General features: G+C 42.9%; 3 protein-coding genes across 6 annotated transcripts; 2 read left to right on the top strand and 1 right to left on the bottom strand.

Moving 5' to 3' along the window:
• The first annotated feature begins 3,626 nt into the window (after positions 1-3,626).
• On the top strand, positions 3,627-8,230 carry eif2s3 (eukaryotic translation initiation factor 2, subunit 3 gamma). The gene is made up of 12 exons (XM_069142170.1): positions 3,627-3,730; positions 4,857-4,920; positions 5,008-5,135; positions 5,239-5,360; positions 5,574-5,668; positions 5,780-5,938; positions 6,043-6,177; positions 6,695-6,789; positions 6,910-7,054; positions 7,206-7,375; positions 7,494-7,666; positions 7,865-8,230. The coding sequence occupies exons 1-12, from the start codon at positions 3,662-3,664 to the stop codon at positions 7,926-7,928; spliced, it is 1,419 nt and encodes a 472-aa protein (XP_068998271.1). The 5' UTR covers positions 3,627-3,661; the 3' UTR covers positions 7,929-8,230.
• An 836-nt stretch (positions 8,231-9,066) lies between these two features.
• Positions 9,067-13,804, top strand: lrrc31 (leucine rich repeat containing 31). 4 transcript variants are annotated; one of them, XM_069142133.1, is made up of 10 exons: positions 9,090-9,337; positions 9,862-10,059; positions 10,263-10,397; positions 10,738-10,905; positions 10,987-11,151; positions 11,232-11,414; positions 11,636-11,803; positions 11,892-12,056; positions 12,440-12,595; positions 13,290-13,804. In XM_069142133.1, the coding sequence occupies exons 1-10, from the start codon at positions 9,325-9,327 to the stop codon at positions 13,661-13,663; spliced, it is 1,725 nt and encodes a 574-aa protein (XP_068998234.1). In that variant the 5' UTR covers positions 9,090-9,324; the 3' UTR covers positions 13,664-13,804. The 4 variants fall into 4 exon arrangements, with proteins under 4 accessions (XP_068998233.1, XP_068998234.1, XP_068998235.1 ...); XM_069142132.1 differs by having other exon boundaries at positions 9,067-9,141; positions 10,738-11,151; XM_069142134.1 differs by lacking the exon at positions 10,738-10,905.
• On the bottom strand, positions 13,728-17,950 carry lrrc34 (leucine rich repeat containing 34). Its single transcript, XM_069142135.1, has 10 exons — positions 17,844-17,950; positions 17,080-17,192; positions 16,947-17,011; positions 16,738-16,824; positions 16,221-16,349; positions 16,041-16,136; positions 15,783-15,937; positions 15,499-15,654; positions 14,939-15,065; positions 13,728-14,147 (listed from the first exon to the last, which is right to left on the bottom strand). The coding sequence occupies exons 1-10, from the start codon at positions 17,948-17,950 to the stop codon at positions 13,911-13,913; spliced, it is 1,272 nt and encodes a 423-aa protein (XP_068998236.1). The 3' UTR covers positions 13,728-13,910.
• Positions 17,951-18,574: the final 624 nt, after the last annotated feature.

Below are 18,574 nucleotides of genomic sequence, written 5' to 3'. Positions count from 1 at the left end.
ATAGATAGATAGATAGATAGATAGATAGATAGATAGATAGATAGATAGATAGATAGATAGATAGATAGATAGATAGATAGATAGATAGATAGATAGATAGATAGATAGATAGATAGATAGATAGATAGATAGATAGATAGATAGATAGATAGATAGATAGATAGATAGATAGATAGATAGATAGATAGATAGATAGATAGATAGATAGATAGATAGATAGATAGATAGATAGATAGATAGATAGATAGATAGATAGATAGATAGATAGATAGATAGATAGATAGATAGATAGATAGATAGATAGATAGATAGATAGATAGATAGATAGATAGATAGATAGATAGATAGATAGATAGATAGATAGATAGATAGATAGATAGATAGATAGATAGATAGATAGATAGATAGATAGATAGATAGATAGATAGATAGATAGATAGATAGATAGATAGATAGATAGATAGATAGATAGATAGATAGATAGATAGATAGATAGATAGATAGATAGATAGATAGATAGATAGATAGATAGATAGATAGATAGATAGATAGATAGATAGATAGATAGATAGATAGATAGATAGATAGATAGATAGATAGATAGATAGATAGATAGATAGATAGATAGATAGATAGATAGATAGATAGATAGATAGATAGATAGATAGATAGATAGATAGATAGATAGATAGATAGATAGATAGATAGATAGATAGATAGATAGATAGATAGATAGATAGATAGATAGATAGATAGATAGATAGATAGATAGATAGATAGATAGATAGATAGATAGATAGATAGATAGATAGATAGATAGATAGATAGATAGATAGATAGATAGATAGATAGATAGATAGATAGATAGATAGATAGATAGATAGATAGATAGATAGATAGATAGATAGATAGATAGATAGATAGATAGATAGATAGATAGATAGATAGATAGATAGATAGATAGATAGATAGATAGATAGATAGATAGATAGATAGATAGATAGATAGATAGATAGATAGATAGATAGATAGATAGATAGATAGATAGATAGATAGATAGATAGATAGATAGATAGATAGATAGATAGATAGATAGATAGATAGATAGATAGATAGATAGATAGATAGATAGATAGATAGATAGATAGATAGATAGATAGATAGATAGATAGATAGATAGATAGATAGATAGATAGATAGATAGATAGATAGATAGATAGATAGATAGATAGATAGATAGATAGATAGATAGATAGATAGATAGATAGATAGATAGATAGATAGATAGATAGATAGATAGATAGATAGATAGATAGATAGATAGATAGATAGATAGATAGATAGATAGATAGATAGATAGATAGATAGATAGATAGATAGATAGATAGATAGATAGATAGATAGATAGATAGATAGATAGATAGATAGATAGATAGATAGATAGATAGATAGATAGATAGATAGATAGATAGATAGATAGATAGATAGATAGATAGATAGATAGATAGATAGATAGATAGATAGATAGATAGATAGATAGATAGATAGATAGATAGATAGATAGATAGATAGATAGATAGATAGATAGATAGATAGATAGATAGATAGATAGATAGATAGATAGATAGATAGATAGATAGATAGATAGATAGATAGATAGATAGATAGATAGATAGATAGATAGATAGATAGATAGATAGATAGATAGATAGATAGATAGATAGATAGATAGATAGATAGATAGATAGATAGATAGATAGATAGATAGATAGATAGATAGATAGATAGATAGATAGATAGATAGATAGATAGATAGATAGATAGATAGATAGATAGATAGATAGATAGATAGATAGATAGATAGATAGATAGATAGATAGATAGATAGATAGATAGATAGATAGATAGATAGATAGATAGATAGATAGATAGATAGATAGATAGATAGATAGATAGATAGATAGATAGATAGATAGATAGATAGATAGATAGATAGATAGATAGATAGATAGATAGATAGATAGATAGATAGATAGATAGATAGATAGATAGATAGATAGATAGATAGATAGATAGATAGATAGATAGATAGATAGATAGATAGATAGATAGATAGATAGATAGATAGATAGATAGATAGATAGATAGATAGATAGATAGATAGATAGATAGATAGATAGATAGATAGATAGATAGATAGATAGATAGATAGATAGATAGATAGATAGATAGATAGATAGATAGATAGATAGATAGATAGATAGATAGATAGATAGATAGATAGATAGATAGATAGATAGATAGATAGATAGATAGATAGATAGATAGATAGATAGATAGATAGATAGATAGATAGATAGATAGATAGATAGATAGATAGATAGATAGATAGATAGATAGATAGATAGATAGATAGATAGATAGATAGATAGATAGATAGATAGATAGATAGATAGATAGATAGATAGATAATAGATAATAGATAGATAATAGATAGATAGATAGATAGATAGATAGATAGATAGATAGATAGATAGATAGACTTATTGATCCCACAGGGGGACATTTTTGTTGTTACAGCATCATAGAAGAAAAAGAAATCAAAAATTACTGAATAGAAATACAGGTTAAAGTTATAAATATAAAAAATGAAGAAAAAAAGTCATACATGCATCAAGTTACTTCTCACTGCTCGAACCACTGTGTCAAACACACACACGAAATATGAAAAGAAAAAAAGAAAAAGGCTCTTTTGGACTTTTTTGTTGTTGTTTTGTATTGTTGTTGACCTTTGGTTTATTATTAGTATGATAACAGTACAAACACAAACCTGTGGTTTAACCCTTCGAGGGCCTCAGGAGCTCTAATGATCTGATGATGATGGAGTTACAGGTTGCAGCGAGCCAAACAAACATTTGTCACCATGCTTTGTAAGTCCTGGGTAGATAGGTGGTGCAGTGGTTAGCACTGCTGCCTCTCAGCCAGAAGGGTTGGGGGTTCAATATCCTCCTAACGACCTAAACAAACTCAAATAAACCTTCTTTTTTTTTTAAAGTGTTATTTTATTTACATACACGTTAAAATTTAGTTAAATTCAAATAACAGCAACAAGAACTAACGGCAACTCCAAAGATAAAAAGCAAACTTCTCCAGGAATATAAAACTTTACAGAACTACAAACCATATTAAAGAACTACAAAAAAAACCTCTGACGGTATGACGTCACTAAGTAACGACGGACCTGACACATGGACAACAATACATTTCCTTATTTTTTAGAGGAGGGATAGTCAGTGGATAGATTTTTATCCTTTCAGTGATGAGTCTCGTTGACGGGATATAAAGACCAAGAGGTTGTAAATTAAATAAATTAGTTTTTTAGTAGAAATAAATTGCATCAGCCGTTGAGAAAGGACCCCGTTGATTTTTATTTTTTTACTTGGGTGAACAACGCGAGCTGCCAACTATATCTGTCATTTGTCACTGAAAATAAATTAATAGTACTCACAGCTTGCTTTAAATCGGCAAGAGCTCCTACTTATAGTCCGAGAAGTAACGCGTATTTGGTTGAATAACTGACTGTCGGCGAACACAAACGACGGTTTCGCCGGCTGATCAGGCGTTCGCCGCAGCCACCTTCTCTCATCCTTTTCCATTCAAGATGGCGGGGGACGAGTGTGGTACGACGCTCGGGCAGCCTCACCTGGCCAAGCAAGACCTGAGTTCTCTGGTAAGAGTCCGTCCGAGGCCGCGTACAGATCCGGCATTTCGTGTCGGTGTCTGTTGGTCCGTCGTGTTGCTTCAAACGGCGCCAGAAAAGGTGTGAAATCGTTCCGGTGAACGGTGTCCGGTGCTGCGCCGCCTCCACCCGGCACATGACTGCAGGCCCGGCGGGGCGGCGAGCACCGAAACCCGCTTCACCTCCAGCGGGGATTAGACTCTGATTTGATCAACGTTTCTCAAGGAAACAAACGTCTGAATGTCGGAGGTGTTTTCTGGCGCCGTGGCTGTTATTAATGTCGGTAATGGATCTTTGATTCACCGTCTGAACCGAATATTAGCATCATCTGCTATGTTGGACAATCGTCCAAAAAGTGGATGGAGTTCGCAATGGAAAGATTACACCACGATTAAAGACTGACAGCTGATCATACAGCCTTCATATGAAACCTGTCACTCACAGGGAGTTAGATTGACACGGTGACAGATGAATTCATCTTCAGTCGTTCACCACCAGCACATTTGAAGAATTGTGTTTTTATTGATGGTAAAGTGAAGTTTAATATCAGGAAGAAAGCAAAATGGCTTTGATAAACTTTACATTAGTGTTGTAGCTTTTAGATTCAGAGATTAATTAGACAATAAAAACACAAACAACAATACTTGTGTTGATTTAGAGTATTTTTGACAGACTCCGTTAAAACTGAATCATTTCATGAGTAAACTCTGATCATCTCAATTTTGGCCGGAAAAAAAAAAATGCCTGCTCAAATATTCACACACACACACTCACACACACACACACACACACACACACACACACACACACTCACACACACACGCACACACGCACACACTCTCACACACACACACACACACACACACACACTCTCACACACACACACACACACACACACACACACTCTCACACACACACACACACACACACACACACAATAAAAGATGATAAAATCCCTGCTATATTGTTGTCCTGATGATGTGTTGGTGTTTGCATGTGCTGCCTCCCCCTTTGTTCACATTCAGCTCCAGGATTAAATAGAGGGAGGCAGCACTGCCCCCCCCCCCCCCCCCCCCCCCTGTTGTTTTTTGCCTAACACCAGTTGTTCTCTTGGCAGGATGTATCAACCTTGACGCCTCTCTCTCAGGAGATCATCAGCAGACAGGCCACCATCAACATCGGTATGACATCCGCATAGCAGCTGATCACTTTTTATTTATGTTTGATTGACACTTCCTGTTCTGACCTCTTCTTCTTCTCCCCGTCAGGCACCATCGGTCACGTGGCCCACGGAAAGTCCACAGTCGTGAAGGCCATTTCCGGCGTCCACACCGTCAGGTTCAAGAACGAGCTGGAGAGGAACATCACCATCAAGCTGGGATATGCCAACGCCAAGGTGAGAGGATGGATTGTTCTCTGAATCTGAGCTTTAAAACAAAACAAAAAACCGTTGACCTAGTTCTGTTTAAAATATAAATAAATAAAATATGGTGTTGTAGGTCTACAAGCTGGACGACCCCAGCTGCCCCCGGCCCGAGTGCTACCGCTCCTGTGGCAGCAGCACTCCGGACGAGTTCCCCACAGACATCTCCGGCACCAAAGGAAACTTCAAACTGGTCAGGTGAGACGGGAGGAAGTGACGACGGCTTTCTGGGAAATGGTTGAAAAAAAACAACAAAAAAAAACAAATCATGGTTTGAGTCCAAATTCTACCAGCGTCTTGTGGTCGTAAACAAAATATCTTTGGGTCTCGGAAATAAAGAAATTAAATGATTTAATGAAGTAAAAAAATAAATCCAATTCCAGTCGTAACCGTTCCCTCTCTGTCTCGCAGACACGTGTCCTTCGTGGACTGTCCCGGTCACGACATTTTGATGGCGACCATGTTGAACGGAGCCGCCGTCATGGACGCAGCTCTCCTGCTCATCGGTAGGTTTCTGACTGATTAAGTGCAGACTGTCTATTTTATCCTGATATATATATCGATATATATATATATTCATTCATTCATTCATGCTGTCGTTGTCTCCGTCTTGCCAGCGGGCAACGAGTCGTGTCCTCAGCCCCAGACGTCAGAGCATCTGGCGGCCATTGAGATCATGAAGCTGAAGCACATCCTGATCCTGCAGAACAAGATCGACCTGGTGAAGGAGAGTCAGGCTAAAGAGCAGTACGAGCAGATCTTGGCCTTCGTGCAGGGTGAGTCGGCCCGACCGCTCCGGAGACGTCATCGAAGCGACGAGTCTCGTTCCGTCCTCGAGGCGCTTAAACCCATACGAGTTGTTTTGCCGTCCTTGCTGCAGGCACGGTGGCCGAGGGCGCTCCCATCATTCCCATCTCGGCCCAGCTGAAGTACAACATCGAGGTGGTTTGCGAGTACATCGTTAAAATGATCCCCGTGCCCGTCAGAGACTTCATCTCCGAGCCCAGACTCATCGGTGAGACGCAAAACACGCCGCTTCTCTTTTCACTCTTTCTATCTTTTCTACGTGTTCCTGAGCCCATGCAGTGATTTCCACAACAGAATTAGTTATTCCTCTGAATCTTTAAATGATATTATGAACCGTAGACGATGAAATCCACTAATTCTTTGTAGTTTTACGTTGAGGAACATTATTCTTAGGTTGTTGAACTATTTCCTCTCCCCATCTTCACTGCTGAGAGACTCCGCCTCTCTGAAATCATCTTTTTATACTCAATCATGTTACTGATCTGTTGCCATGGTAACCTGATTAGTTGTCAGATGATCCACCAGGTTGTTGTTTTTTTTAGCTTGACACAACTTTTCCAGTCTTTTGTCGCACCTGTCCAAACTTTTTTGAGACGTGTTGCCGCCATCAAATTATTGTTGTTTTATTATTATTATTATTATTATTATCATTATTGTTATTATTATTATTATTATTATTATTGGAAACAGAGTTGCAACTTGTTTGTGTATCTTGTGTGTTTCAGTCATCAGATCCTTTGATGTGAACAAGCCCGGCTGCGAGGTCGACGACCTGAAAGGGGGCGTGGCCGGAGGAAGTATCCTGAAGGGCGTCCTCAAGGTGACGAGACGAACTCTGAACCCGCGAGCGTCACCTCACGGGAACATGATCGGCTCTCGAAGGTTTTTGATTCGGATTCGGTGTGAACTTCTTGTCTGAACCGTCCTCTTCCTTCTCCAGGTGGGCCAGGAGATCGAGGTGCGGCCCGGTATCGTGTCCAAAGACCACGAAGGAAAACTGATGTGCAAACCCATCTTCTCCAAGATCGTGTCTCTGTTCGCCGAGCACAACGACCTGCAGTACGCGGCGCCCGGCGGCCTCATCGGTAGGAGACGATTCACGCTGCGTCTGAACGGGATTCAAATTTAGATTGAAATCGATTTAATGTGGAGATAACTGAGCGAGATGTTTGTCTTCTGTCCATCACTGGAACAGAGTAGGACATAATAACACCAGTAAAATGTGTGCGTGCGCAGGTGTGGGCACTAAGATCGACCCGACGCTGTGCCGAGCGGACCGTATGGTCGGCCAGGTGCTCGGTGCCGTCGGAGCGCTGCCCGAGATCTTCACCGAGCTGGAGATCTCCTACTTCCTGCTCAGGAGGCTGCTGGGAGTCCGCACAGAGGGCGACAAGAAGGCTGCCAAGGTGAGCTGGGCATCATGGGAAATGTAGTTCCAACTGTCCAGAGTGAGGCTGCAGAGACCGGGGGGGTGGGGGGGGGTCTCAATGGGATGAACAAGCGCCCCTTTGTGTCCGTCTGCAGGTCCAGAAGCTCTCGAAGAACGAGGTGCTGATGGTCAACATCGGCTCGCTGTCGACGGGCGGCCGCGTCAGCGCCGTCAAGGCCGATCTGGCCAAGATCGTCCTCACCAACCCCGTGTGCACGGAGGTCGGAGAGAAGATCGCGCTGAGTCGGCGTGTGGAGAAACATTGGCGGTAAGAAAGAGGGCGGAGCCTCTTAAAAAAATACGACAAACAAACATGGAGAGCGTTTGTACGTAGAAGAGAAACGGGTCAAACAAATATGTTCCACCTCGAAGCTTCAACAGCTGCAGAATGAACCTCTTGTTTGTTGGTTGACTGTTTTCCGTCTGTTCCTCATGTTAACCGCTGCTTCCTGTTTGCTCCTCCCAGTCTGATTGGTTGGGGGCAGATCAGGAGGGGCGTCACCATCACGCCCACCGTGGACGACGACTGAGAGGGAAGCTCGGACGGCTTCCACCATCACAACCTTCTCGGCTGGTTTTTTTTTTTTTGTCTTTATTTTAATTTTTCTGTTTCCTACGTGGAGGGACGACGGGAACAGAACACGGACATGTCGGTGTTTAAAGACGCCTCCTCGCTCCGCTCTGCTCGTCTTCCTCTGCCAGCGAAGGAGGAGCTCGGCTCCCGTTGGAGGCGAAGGAGGGCAGAGGGAGGAGGAGGAGGAGGCGCTTTAGACTGTGGTCACGATCCTTTCAGCGCAGAGTTCACATCTAATAAAATCAAGTTGGAAGGAAACGTCCTCGTCTCAGAGGTTTTATTTGTGTCTGAAGAAGAAACTCCAAACAGGGAAAAAAAGGTCTAAAATGTTTAGAAGTTTTATCTTTTTCTGGATTATTACACAAAATACTGGAATTATTTCAAAGAAATAATAGTAGAAAAACAAACAGACAAACTCGTATCTTTTTTGTTTTGTTTGAAGTACTAAAATGGTAATTTAAACAAAATTAATTTGTTTTCAGCTCCTTAAATATGAGGATCTGCTGCTTTTTGTCTTTAATGATGATTAAATGAGAGAAATTTCTTTTAAAACACACAACTCATGTCGTCCTGGAGGGATTTTAAACGGACCGAAAAAGAAATTAAGACTGCTACTGAATTGTGGCCACTTTTGTTTTGAAAGGCTGTTTGACTTCCTGCTGTTTAAAAGCCACTCTGATTTGTAAACGCTTAAACTGTCACAGAAATATTTCAATACTGGAAAAAAAACTTTAAAAATCTGATGATTTGCAGAAAAGTTCTAACAAAATAAAAATATTTCTCTTAACTTACAAACTATATCACTGGATATTAATGTATTTTCAAAGTAAATGTGTAGTCAAGAACTGGTGGATCATTTAATAGCAGACAATTTCACACAAAAAATGAAATTGGATGCTTAATTCAAATTTTCATCGAGCCTACTTTTATTTTGAAATTATTCCCAAACCGGTCTATTAAATCAATTTTAGCTGTTTTAATAGCTTTCAGTGCAAACTGATGCCAGAGCAGAGCGACGTTAACATTTACTGAAGGTGGTGTTGCACTTCCGGGATGTGCCACCTGACGAGCACGGGACATGACGTCACGCAGGTGTCCGGGAGCAGGACCGCAGAAGTGAAGAAGAGACTCGGAAAGAGCGGATTTATCGGAGTTAATGGAGCCTGCAGGTGATCTTTAATCAGCGCAGCCTTCAGGGAGACTTCTGATCCGATCTGACTTGTTTTATTTGAATTATTCACGTCTGAGCTCAAAACAAACCGTCAATTATTCCACTTCACGACTGACTCATAAAAACAGTCGAGTTTTTAGATTTTCTGAATTTTTCTTCGTGTTTCATCTTTAAAACTCACATGGAGTCTGCAGGTAAGAAGAACTTCTCTTCAGGAGAATAAAAATGAAACTGACGCCGAGATTTACTGAAACCAAACAGACTGTTTCTTCTCTGTGGAAGAAATATCTCCATTTTAGATCCACACGCTCCCTGAAGACTTTAAATTAGAAAAGAGATTTGATCCATGAAATGTCTTTAATCTTACTGCAAGTTATTAAAATGCCACTTTTAAATATTTAAATAGGAACACATTTTACAAGTTATTTAATTAATCTCAATTAATGCCAAACAGGTTGATTTTTCATCTTTATTTGAGCTCAAATTCAACCATCAAATGTATTTATAGTCACATTTAAGGACAATGACTAAAGTTTGCTTGTTTTTTGTGAGAATAATTTAAAATTATGAATGAGTAGGAAAAAAGTTCTGTTTTGTGTCTGAATATAAACTAATATAATTTGTATTTATTTAATCCTGTAATTGTCCATTTTGTGATTGTGACCTGTTTGTTGTCGGCTTATTCTCCATTTTCTGTTCTCTGCCTCTGATTGGTCAGATGGTCAGCGGGGGCGGGACGGCGGCAGCCAGAGGCGTTCCCCTCTCGATGTCATCATGAGTCAGATCCGCAGGAAGCGCGCCGCCTCCGACAGGAAGCGCGCCACCTCCGACAGGAAGCCGCTGGGACGCTTCCTGTCCTATACCTCTGACCGGCCGGGGATCCCCGAGGACGAAGAGGACCGAGGGCCGAGATCAGGTGACGCCCAACGTCTGGTTTTAATTTTTAATATCACTTTATTTTTTTCTTTTCTTTTACAAAACAGAGTTTGTTTTTTTCTTTGCGAGTGATGATTTTCAGATGAAAGTCTTCTTTAAAGGGAGGAGTTAAACACAAGTTCTATATCATCGTGTGTGTGTGTGTGTGTGTGTGTGTGTGTGTGTGTGTGTGTGTGTGTGTAGCGTCGGTGGACAGTGAACGCCACATCGGCTGGGGGCGAGTGTGTGTTTTCCTGCAGCAGTTGGGGAAGAAAGGCGACAGCAGGAGTCTCAGTCTGACTCACTGTGACCTGACGGCCACGGACCTGCTGGAGCTCGGTGCAGACACACACACACACACACACACACACACACATACACACACATACACACACATACACACACACACACACACACACATACACACACACACACACACACACACATACACACATACACACACACACTCACACATACACACACACACACACACATACACACACATACACACACATACACACACATACACACACACACGCACACACACATACACACACATACACACACATACACACACATACACACACACGCACACACACACACACACACACGCACGCACACGCGTGCGCGGGTCCACTTGACGAGCGCATGTCGACAGCATCCCTCTCGTCCTCCTCAGCGTCCCTGCTCCAGTTCCTCCCTCAGCTGGAGGAGGTGGACGTCTCCTGGAACGAGTTGATTGGCGGCTGTCTGACGGCGCTGACCTCTCACCTCCAGCAGGTGGGCGGAGTCAGGACGCTGAGGCTCTGCAGCTGTCGGCTGAACGCCGAGGACGTCGCCGCTCTGGGTGGGGCCGCTCGTCTCTCAGTGACTACATCTCCCATGATGCACTGCTCCTCATCTGAACTTCTCTTGTGTGTTTGTGCAGGCGAAGCTCTCGGCTGCGTCCCTCTGCTGGAGGTCCTCGATTTGTCCTGGAACGGTGGCGTCGGGGGCGTCGCCCTGCAAAGCCTGCTGGGTAAACTCCAGCCCCCGTTGAAGGAGCTCCACCTGGTGGCCTGTCAGCTGACTGCAGCGGATGCGGCGGCGTTGGGTACCGACTCTCGACTCTGACGCTGATTTCTGCCCGTACGACAGCTCGTATGTATCTGACGTGTCCTGTGAACCTCTCAGGAGGATCGGTGGCCGTCCTCCCCCGACTCTGCGTGCTGGACGTCTCCTGTAACCCTCAGCTCGCACAGGAAGTGGACGGCGACGGCTTCAGAGCGCTGGCCGCCTCCCTGTCCCACGCCGCCTCCCTCACGGCGCTGCGCCTGCAGGCCTGCGGTCTGACGGCCGACGACCTCGACGCGCTCGGTACGATCAGACTCACTGTTTTTGTTTTGCGCTTCGTTTTAGTGCCTCTTCTTCTTCTTCTTCTTCTTCTTCTTCTTCTTCTTCTTCTTCCTTTTGTGGGCGGAGCATCAGCACCACCAACAGAGGACTGTGGGTCAGAACCGGATGTAGCAGAACATCCTGGTACTTTTCACATACTAGATGTGCTGTCTGCCCCCCCCCCCCCCCCCGTCATGCTGCAGGTGGTTCGTTCCGCTACCTCCCCTCACTGCGAGAGTTGGACCTGTCCTGTAACAAACACCTGTCAGGTGGACTGAGCCGTCTCACCTTCCACCTGGCTCACGTGTCCCACCTGGAGATCCTGGACCTCCACCTGTGCTGCCTGACGCCGGCCGACCTGCGGGCTCTCGGTGAGTCTCCGTGAACCTCTCAGAACCTCGGTCCGACCCGAAAGGCAGCTCGTATACCTGCGAGGGTCACGTGACTCGCCGTCTCCAGTCCAGGTGCTGCCCTCTCTGACGGCGCTGACGGAGCTCGACGTCTCGTCCAATAAGGAGGCGGGAGACGTGGTCCCGCCGCTGGTCTCCGCCCTCCCTCTGACGCAGATGAGGCGGCTGCCACTCAACGGCTGCAGCCTGAACGACGCGTCCTTCAGCGCGCTGGGTAAACACACACACACACACACACACACACACACACACACATTTTTCAGTCATTTTGTCTACTTCCAGCCCATTAGTTTTGAATCATGGTAGTTTTTGTGTTTCTTTGTGGTTGTTTTGCTTTTCTGAGGTCATTTTGTGCCTTTTAGCAGTAGTTTTGGATCTCTGCAGTCATTTTGCTTTGAATTTTACTCTTTCTTAAATTTTTTATGCCTTTTGAGTTTATTTTGTGTCTCCTTGTGGTTGGTTTGCATGAATGTGAAGTAGCTGAATCACAAAGTTCTACTATGGCTGCGATTATTTATCCATTTGAAACCATGTATTCCTGAGGACAATGGTGTGTGTGTGTGTGTGTGTGTGTGTGTGTGTGTGTGTGTGTCTCAGCTCTGGCCGTGCCGTTCCTACGTGCCGTGGACGTGTCCTGGTGTAAAGTGGTCGGCGGTCGCTTGTCTCTGCTGCTGGACGCCCTGCAGCCGTCAATCATCCTGGAGCTCCGCCTCAGCAGCTGCGAGCTCACCACCGACGACTTGCGTCACCTAGGTAACGCCACAACACAAACTTCAACACATGGCAAAGACATATTACACTCATTTTTGTTTAATTGTGGTTATAAAGAACAGCTAAGTGGAAGTTTTAAACTTGATTTCTGAGGAATAATGTTCATTCTTCTGCAACAATTATTAATTATTAATTAAACTGCATCTCTTGATAATTAATCGTTTAAGTCACTTTTCAAGCTAAAACTTCAATATTTAAGGGTCTTGCTCTCAGTTATAGTGAAGTAAGTAAAGATTTATTTAGAAATCAAAGTAAATGTTAAAAAAACTTGTCATAGAACATAAAAATCAAACTAAAACAAAACGAGATGCAAAAATATTAGTTAAGAAAAGAAGTTCTTTAAAAATGAAGGCTGAGATGTTTTAAGACTTCCAATAATCTTGATGTGAATCAATAACAAAATAAACTTTTTATGTGACGTATAAGTTGAGCTTTTTGTGGTTAAATTCAGAATCTGTGGTTTCTCAGATTTCTTCAAAAGGAAAAGATGAAAATAAACTAAAGAGAAAAATGAATAAAGAAGGAAGTAAAGAGCGAATGTGTTTTTGATTGGAGGGAAACGAGACGTCATTGAGATAAAGATAACGATTTCAAACAGAGACATCATGGAGGAAACCCTCCTCTCTGATTGGTCGGATTAAACAGATCAATACTACCGATCGGTTCTCTGTCGCAGCTGCGGCGAGCGGCCGCGGCCGTCTGTCCTCCCTCCGAGTTCTGGATCTGTCCTACAACGGGTCGACGGGGGACGTCGGCCGGTCCGCCCTGTTCGCAGCGGGAGGTCTGGGCTCGCTGGAGGACCTGGACCTGAGCCTACGACCTTCGACCTCCGCCCCCTGCTCGGCCTGGCTGCCGGCGCTGCTCCGGGCTCTGCCCGGGATGTCGGCGCTGGCCCGGCTGGCGCTGCAGCGGTGGACCGCCGGCTCTCAGGAGAGACGGCAGCTGAGCTCCAAGTTGAGGAAGAGGAGCGTCCTGCTGGAGTGGGATCCAGACGAGAAGGAGGCGGCGGGGAGCACCGAGGGTCAGGAGGAGGGTCAGCCTGAGGAGTAAGGACCAAACGTGATGTCATCATGAGAAAAAAACTAAAATCATTCAGTGGATCTATGAGATTTAAACAGAACATGTTACTTCTAAATCACTTATTATAATCAGAGCACATTTCATTTCTAATAAAACTCACAACAGTTTATAGTCCAGAAGGTTTATTTCTAGTTTCTTTGGCACGTTTGCATCGTTTTATTTGATTCTACTATTCTATTTATCCGTGTCGGTTGTTATCGGCTGAGCGGCGCCGTGTTCACGGCAGCGGCTCCTCGGTGTGCAGCTGAAAGGTGGCGTCGGCGCTCGTGGCAGCGTGTGAGGACGTTTCCGTGGTGACGTTGAGGTCGGTGTCGAAGCAGATCTTTGTACCGTAAAACCGTTTCCTCAAATCGTGGAAGACCTCGGCGAGGAACACGTGGCCGTCCACCTGGTACGAGCTGACGTCCGTCTGATCCATCGGCAGGCGGCCGCTCGACGCCAGATCGCTGAAGGCCTGAGGAGGCGGCAGGATGTTGGAGGTGTTGTACAGGTGTTGGAGGTGTTTACAGGTGTTGGAGGTGTTTACAGGTGTTGGAGGTGTTTACAGGTGTTGTACAGGTGTTGGAGGTGTTTACAGGTGTTGGAGGTGTTGGAGGTGTTTACAGGTGTTGGAGGTGTTTGCAGGTGTTGTACAGGTGTTGGAGGTGTTTACAGGTGTTGGAGGTGTTTACAGGTGTTGTACAGGTGTTGGAGGTGTTTACAGGTGTTGTACAGGTGTTGGAGGTGTTTACAGGTGTTGGAGGTGTTTGCAGGTGTTGGAAGTGTTTACAGGTGTTGGAGGTGTTTACAGGTGTTGTACAGGTGTTGGAGGTGTTTACAGGTGTTGGAGGTGTTGTACAGGTGTTGGATGTGTTGTCCAGGTGTTGGAGGTGTTTACAGGTGTTGGAGGTGTTTACAGGTGTTGGAGGTGTTTACAGGTGTTGGATGTGTTGTCCAGGTGTTGGATGTGAGCTGTCCAGGTGTTGGAGGTGTTGTCCAGGTGTTGGATGTGTTGTCCAGGTGTTGGATGTGAGCTGTCCAGATGTTGTAGGTGTTGTAGGTGTTGTCCAGGTGTTGGATGTGTTGTCCAGGTGTTGGATGTGAGCTGTCCAGGTGTTGTAGGTGTTGTCCAGGTGTTGGATGTGTTGTCCAGGTGTTGGATGTGAGCTGTCCAGGTGTTGGAGGTGTTGTCCAGGTGTTGGATGTGAGCTGTCCAGGTGTTGTAGGTGTTGTCCAGGTGTTGGATGTGATCTGTCCAGCGTCTACCTGGCAGACCGACTCCTCCAGCTGGTTCCCCCACACGTACAAGTGTGTCAGAGTCGTGTTGAATCTCATCGCCTCGGCCAGCGACAGCAGACCCTCCGTCTTGATGCTGTTACTCCGGACGGACAACCTGAATATGCAGAAAACATGACAGTTTATTCTCTGCAAACATCTAAAAATCCTTAAAATGACTAAAAACTGGATAATTTTTCATTTTCAAGCCTCTCAGAAAGCAGTAAAACAAATGGATTCTTTATCCTCAGATCTTCAATCGTCCTTCAAATAAGTAGAAACTGTATTGTAACCTTTAAAATACTAAAATAAGGATACTGTCTCTGTAATGATTTAAAAAGACTTAAAATAAATTAAAAACTGGACATTTTCCCTTTAGAACTTAAAACATCCTCAGAATCAGGAAAACTGTTCTTCAGGGATCTAAATCCTTTAAACTAAGTAAAAAAAACAACTGGAGATTTTCTTTTCCTAAAAATCTTTCAAGTTAACAGACAGGTTTTGAAGAGACGTTGAATGTGTTAAAGCTGCAGGAATGATGTTGGACTCACTCTCTGAGGACGCAGCCCGGCCAGACGATGGCTTCACTCAGGTACACAGCACCTTCGTCCTGGATCCGGTTGGATGACAGGTCGACCACCTCCAGCGCCGTGTTCTCCTTCAGCACCTCGGCCAGGTACTGCGCGCCGTCACGACTCACACGGTTGCTGCGGGAATCAGAGACGACAGAGAGATGAAGAGGAAGGAAAGCAGACCAGATGAACATGAAGAAGTTCAGAGGGATGAAAACGATCTGTGGCTCTTCGCCGGTGTTCGGACCCGTCGTGGTTCCTACCAGCGCAGGTCCAGGTAACACAGGCTGCGGTTCACCCTCAGGCCGTCGGCCAGCCTCTCCATCGCGCTGTCCGTTATCCCCATCTTCCCCAGGTGGAGCTCCACCAGGCTGCTGTTCGCTACCAGCATCTCGGAGAAGTGCACGGTCCACTCCGCCTGAGGCACAGAGAGTCGGGTTGATCCGTCGGGCCGAGCTGAACCCGCTTCAGACAACCGGACGACCAGGACGTGAGGACGAGGACGTGAGGTGTGTTCGTACCCGCTGGCTGAAGAGCAGCGGCCGGCTGACGTCCACAGAGCGAAGAGCCTTGTTGTGTTTCAGCATGATGCCGAGAGCGGTCACACTCTCAATGGACTGCGGAGACAGAAACGGGCTTCTGATTGGACGGTTTGAAACGCCACTAACCCGCCATCTCGTTATGGTTATAACTGTGTTTACCAGGTCGCAGTCAGCCAGCTGCAGCTCCTGCAGCGTGTTGTTCAGCTGCAGCATGTTGGCCAGCCGCACGCCTCCGCTGTTCCCGATCTTATTACCCGACAGCCTGAGAGACAGCAAGCTGCTGTTAAACTGCAGAGGGACGAGGAGGGAGAGAACGTATCGTTACTTTTCATTTAAACTTTTAAATCCGTCAGAGTCAATAAATCACATGAAAAGACCAAATGCAACAATAAATGTTTTCTACTAAAATACCACAGAGCTCCACTGTGGTCCAAAAAACTATTAAAAAAATTAAACGTGACAGCAGAAAGGTGTAAACTGAGATAAATAAATGAGTATTGTCGGCATAGCGATGACAGAAAATGTCTTCAGAACGATTTATAATCTGCATCTACAATGGAAACAGAATCGGACCCAACACGGAGCCTTGGGGGACGCCACAAAAACTGAGTTTTAGTTATAGAGAAGAGCTCCTGCAGAAGGCCGTCAAAGGTAGTTTTGTTGTTGTTGTTGTTACCTGCAGGCTGTTGGCGAGCGCTTCAGCTCCACTGGACTCGATGTTGTTGAACGTCAAGTCCAAAGATCGCAGAGCTGAATTCTCCTCCTGCTCAGAGAAAACACTCATTTCAACCAAAGCTACCAGAGAATATCTGTTTATCATAATAACGATGTCTGAATTAACAGTTCAATTATTTATGATACATTATTTATTCCCCTTTTCATCACCTGTAAGAGGTGAGCCAGGCGTTCAGCACCTGCATCTCCGATGTTATTGTACCTCAGATCAAGACCTGTTCACGTAAAAGAAATAGTTATTAATAGTCATTAAAGTTGAGTTGACCTGATTGTGACGGCTCACCTGTCACGCGCTCGTTGTTTTCCAGACATTTGGAGAGAGCGCAGACGTCATTGTTAACGAGTCTCTGAATGCACTTCAGCCGGTTGTTTCCTTTCAGTCTTAAGGTGAAATTCCTGCCAAACACAGAACAGAAATTTTTTTAATGCAGCTTTTTACACTTATGATATCACAGATTTTAGATGCTTAACGTTGCATGTGGCTCTATTTTTTTTTTTTATTAATTTGATGCATTTAAATTTATTTCTACATCAGTTACTTTAGACTGGTTCTTTTGGGAAATTTTATAGTTCTGAAACTTTAAAATAAATCACTTAATCACTGTATTTGTTATTGAAGTATTCAGGGCCTCTATTTAGATAAAAGTACTATTACTACACTGTAAACAATACCCAGAAAATTATCTAAAATAAGTTAATATTCTGTCAACAGACACAAATTATTAATTGTTTCAAATAATATGTCAAGTTATTAATCAGCAGATTAACCATTAATAAATCAATAGTAATAGTATAGTATATCGGATACAATACAATATGGAATAATAATATATAACGGACTTGGGGGACATTTTTCTTCAAATTTTTATGCTTTAAGTACATTTTTCTTTCCATACTTTTTCATAAGTGACATGTTGAATGCAGGATTTGTACTTTTTGTTCAGTAACGTTAGCTGGCCAGTTGACTGTTGACATCTTGACAGTTTGTTATTTTTCTAACTGAAATCTTGACTTCCGGTCATTGGAGTCGAAAGTTAAAACACTCACCCTGTTTCCGCCGTCTTCTCCAACACTTCTACAATCAACGGGTTTATTTCTATCCCGTCTTTGGCGCAAACAGCTTTATAACACTTTAAAATAGTGGCGCTCGCCATCGTCGAGTTATCGCACGGTTTTGAGTTGCTATGGTAACGCAGAGTGGAATGGACGGCGCTCCGCGAAGGACAAAAAGAGAAAGTGGAGGAAACTGAATTGTATTTTTTTTTTTTACCAAGAACTAACTTCTTGATTTAATTTAATAAAAGAAAAAGTAGTCAAGATTTTGTCTATTAAATTTAAGACTAATAATTCTTTCCATGGCCTTTTTCTGAGGGAACTCGATTCAGCGCTTTAAAAGGCCGGCAGATGCCCGAGTACAGAAACACATTTTATTGCAATACTACACAATTTCAGAATCATTTTTTTTTACAAAATATAAAAGTTATTTTAAACACAAATAAATGCAGGAAACTATCATTTCTTAATAGGGTCTGTTTTTAAAAAGACAGTGTGCAGTGAAATTAATGTAAGATGATGAAGTTTATTTTGAAAATCTTCACCAACCACCAGTCTAATTGTCCCTTTTTTCTGTCTTTGATTTTATTTTCCTCTTCAGTTGTACAATCTTTATACATCTTTATGTCGTGTACTCGTATGTGTGATTCACATGTCTTGTACAGTTAATGCAGACACTTCATTCAAAACAAAAAAAAGAAAGAAAGCATGAAATGAACAAACGG

The sequence above is a fragment of the Embiotoca jacksoni genome, unplaced genomic scaffold (genome assembly GCF_022577435.1).
Source record: "Embiotoca jacksoni isolate LCO1_2020_lvr unplaced genomic scaffold, fEmbJac1.0.p SCAF_98, whole genome shotgun sequence".
NCBI lineage: Eukaryota > Metazoa > Chordata > Actinopteri > Embiotocidae > Embiotoca > Embiotoca jacksoni.
This window is presented reverse-complemented; position numbering and strand designations above follow the sequence as displayed.

Excerpts from the sequence above, each read along its gene's own strand:
- lrrc34 (XM_069142135.1), bottom strand. The coding sequence starts at position 17,950 with ATGGCGAGCGCCACTATTTTAAAGTGTTATAAAGCTGTTTGCGCCAAA. Across the intron at positions 15,655-15,782 it reads TGTTACCTGGACCTGCGCTG|CAACCGTGTGAGTCGTGACG; the intron begins GTAGGAACCACG and ends TGATTCCCGCAG. Across the intron at positions 14,148-14,938 it reads TGGAGGAGTCGGTCTGCCAG|GCCTTCAGCGATCTGGCGTC; the intron begins GTAGACGCTGGA and ends CCGCCTCCTCAG.
- eif2s3 (XM_069142170.1), top strand. The coding sequence starts at position 3,662 with ATGGCGGGGGACGAGTGTGGTACGACGCTCGGGCAGCCTCACCTGGCC. Across the intron at positions 5,136-5,238 it reads TGGGATATGCCAACGCCAAG|GTCTACAAGCTGGACGACCC; the intron begins GTGAGAGGATGG and ends ATGGTGTTGTAG. Across the intron at positions 7,055-7,205 it reads GGCGCCCGGCGGCCTCATCG|GTGTGGGCACTAAGATCGAC; the intron begins GTAGGAGACGAT and ends GTGCGTGCGCAG.
- lrrc31 (XM_069142132.1), top strand. Across the intron at positions 11,415-11,635 it reads CGACGACCTCGACGCGCTCG|GTGGTTCGTTCCGCTACCTC; the intron begins GTACGATCAGAC and ends GTCATGCTGCAG. Across the intron at positions 11,804-11,891 it reads GGCCGACCTGCGGGCTCTCG|TCCAGGTGCTGCCCTCTCTG; the intron begins GTGAGTCTCCGT and ends CGCCGTCTCCAG.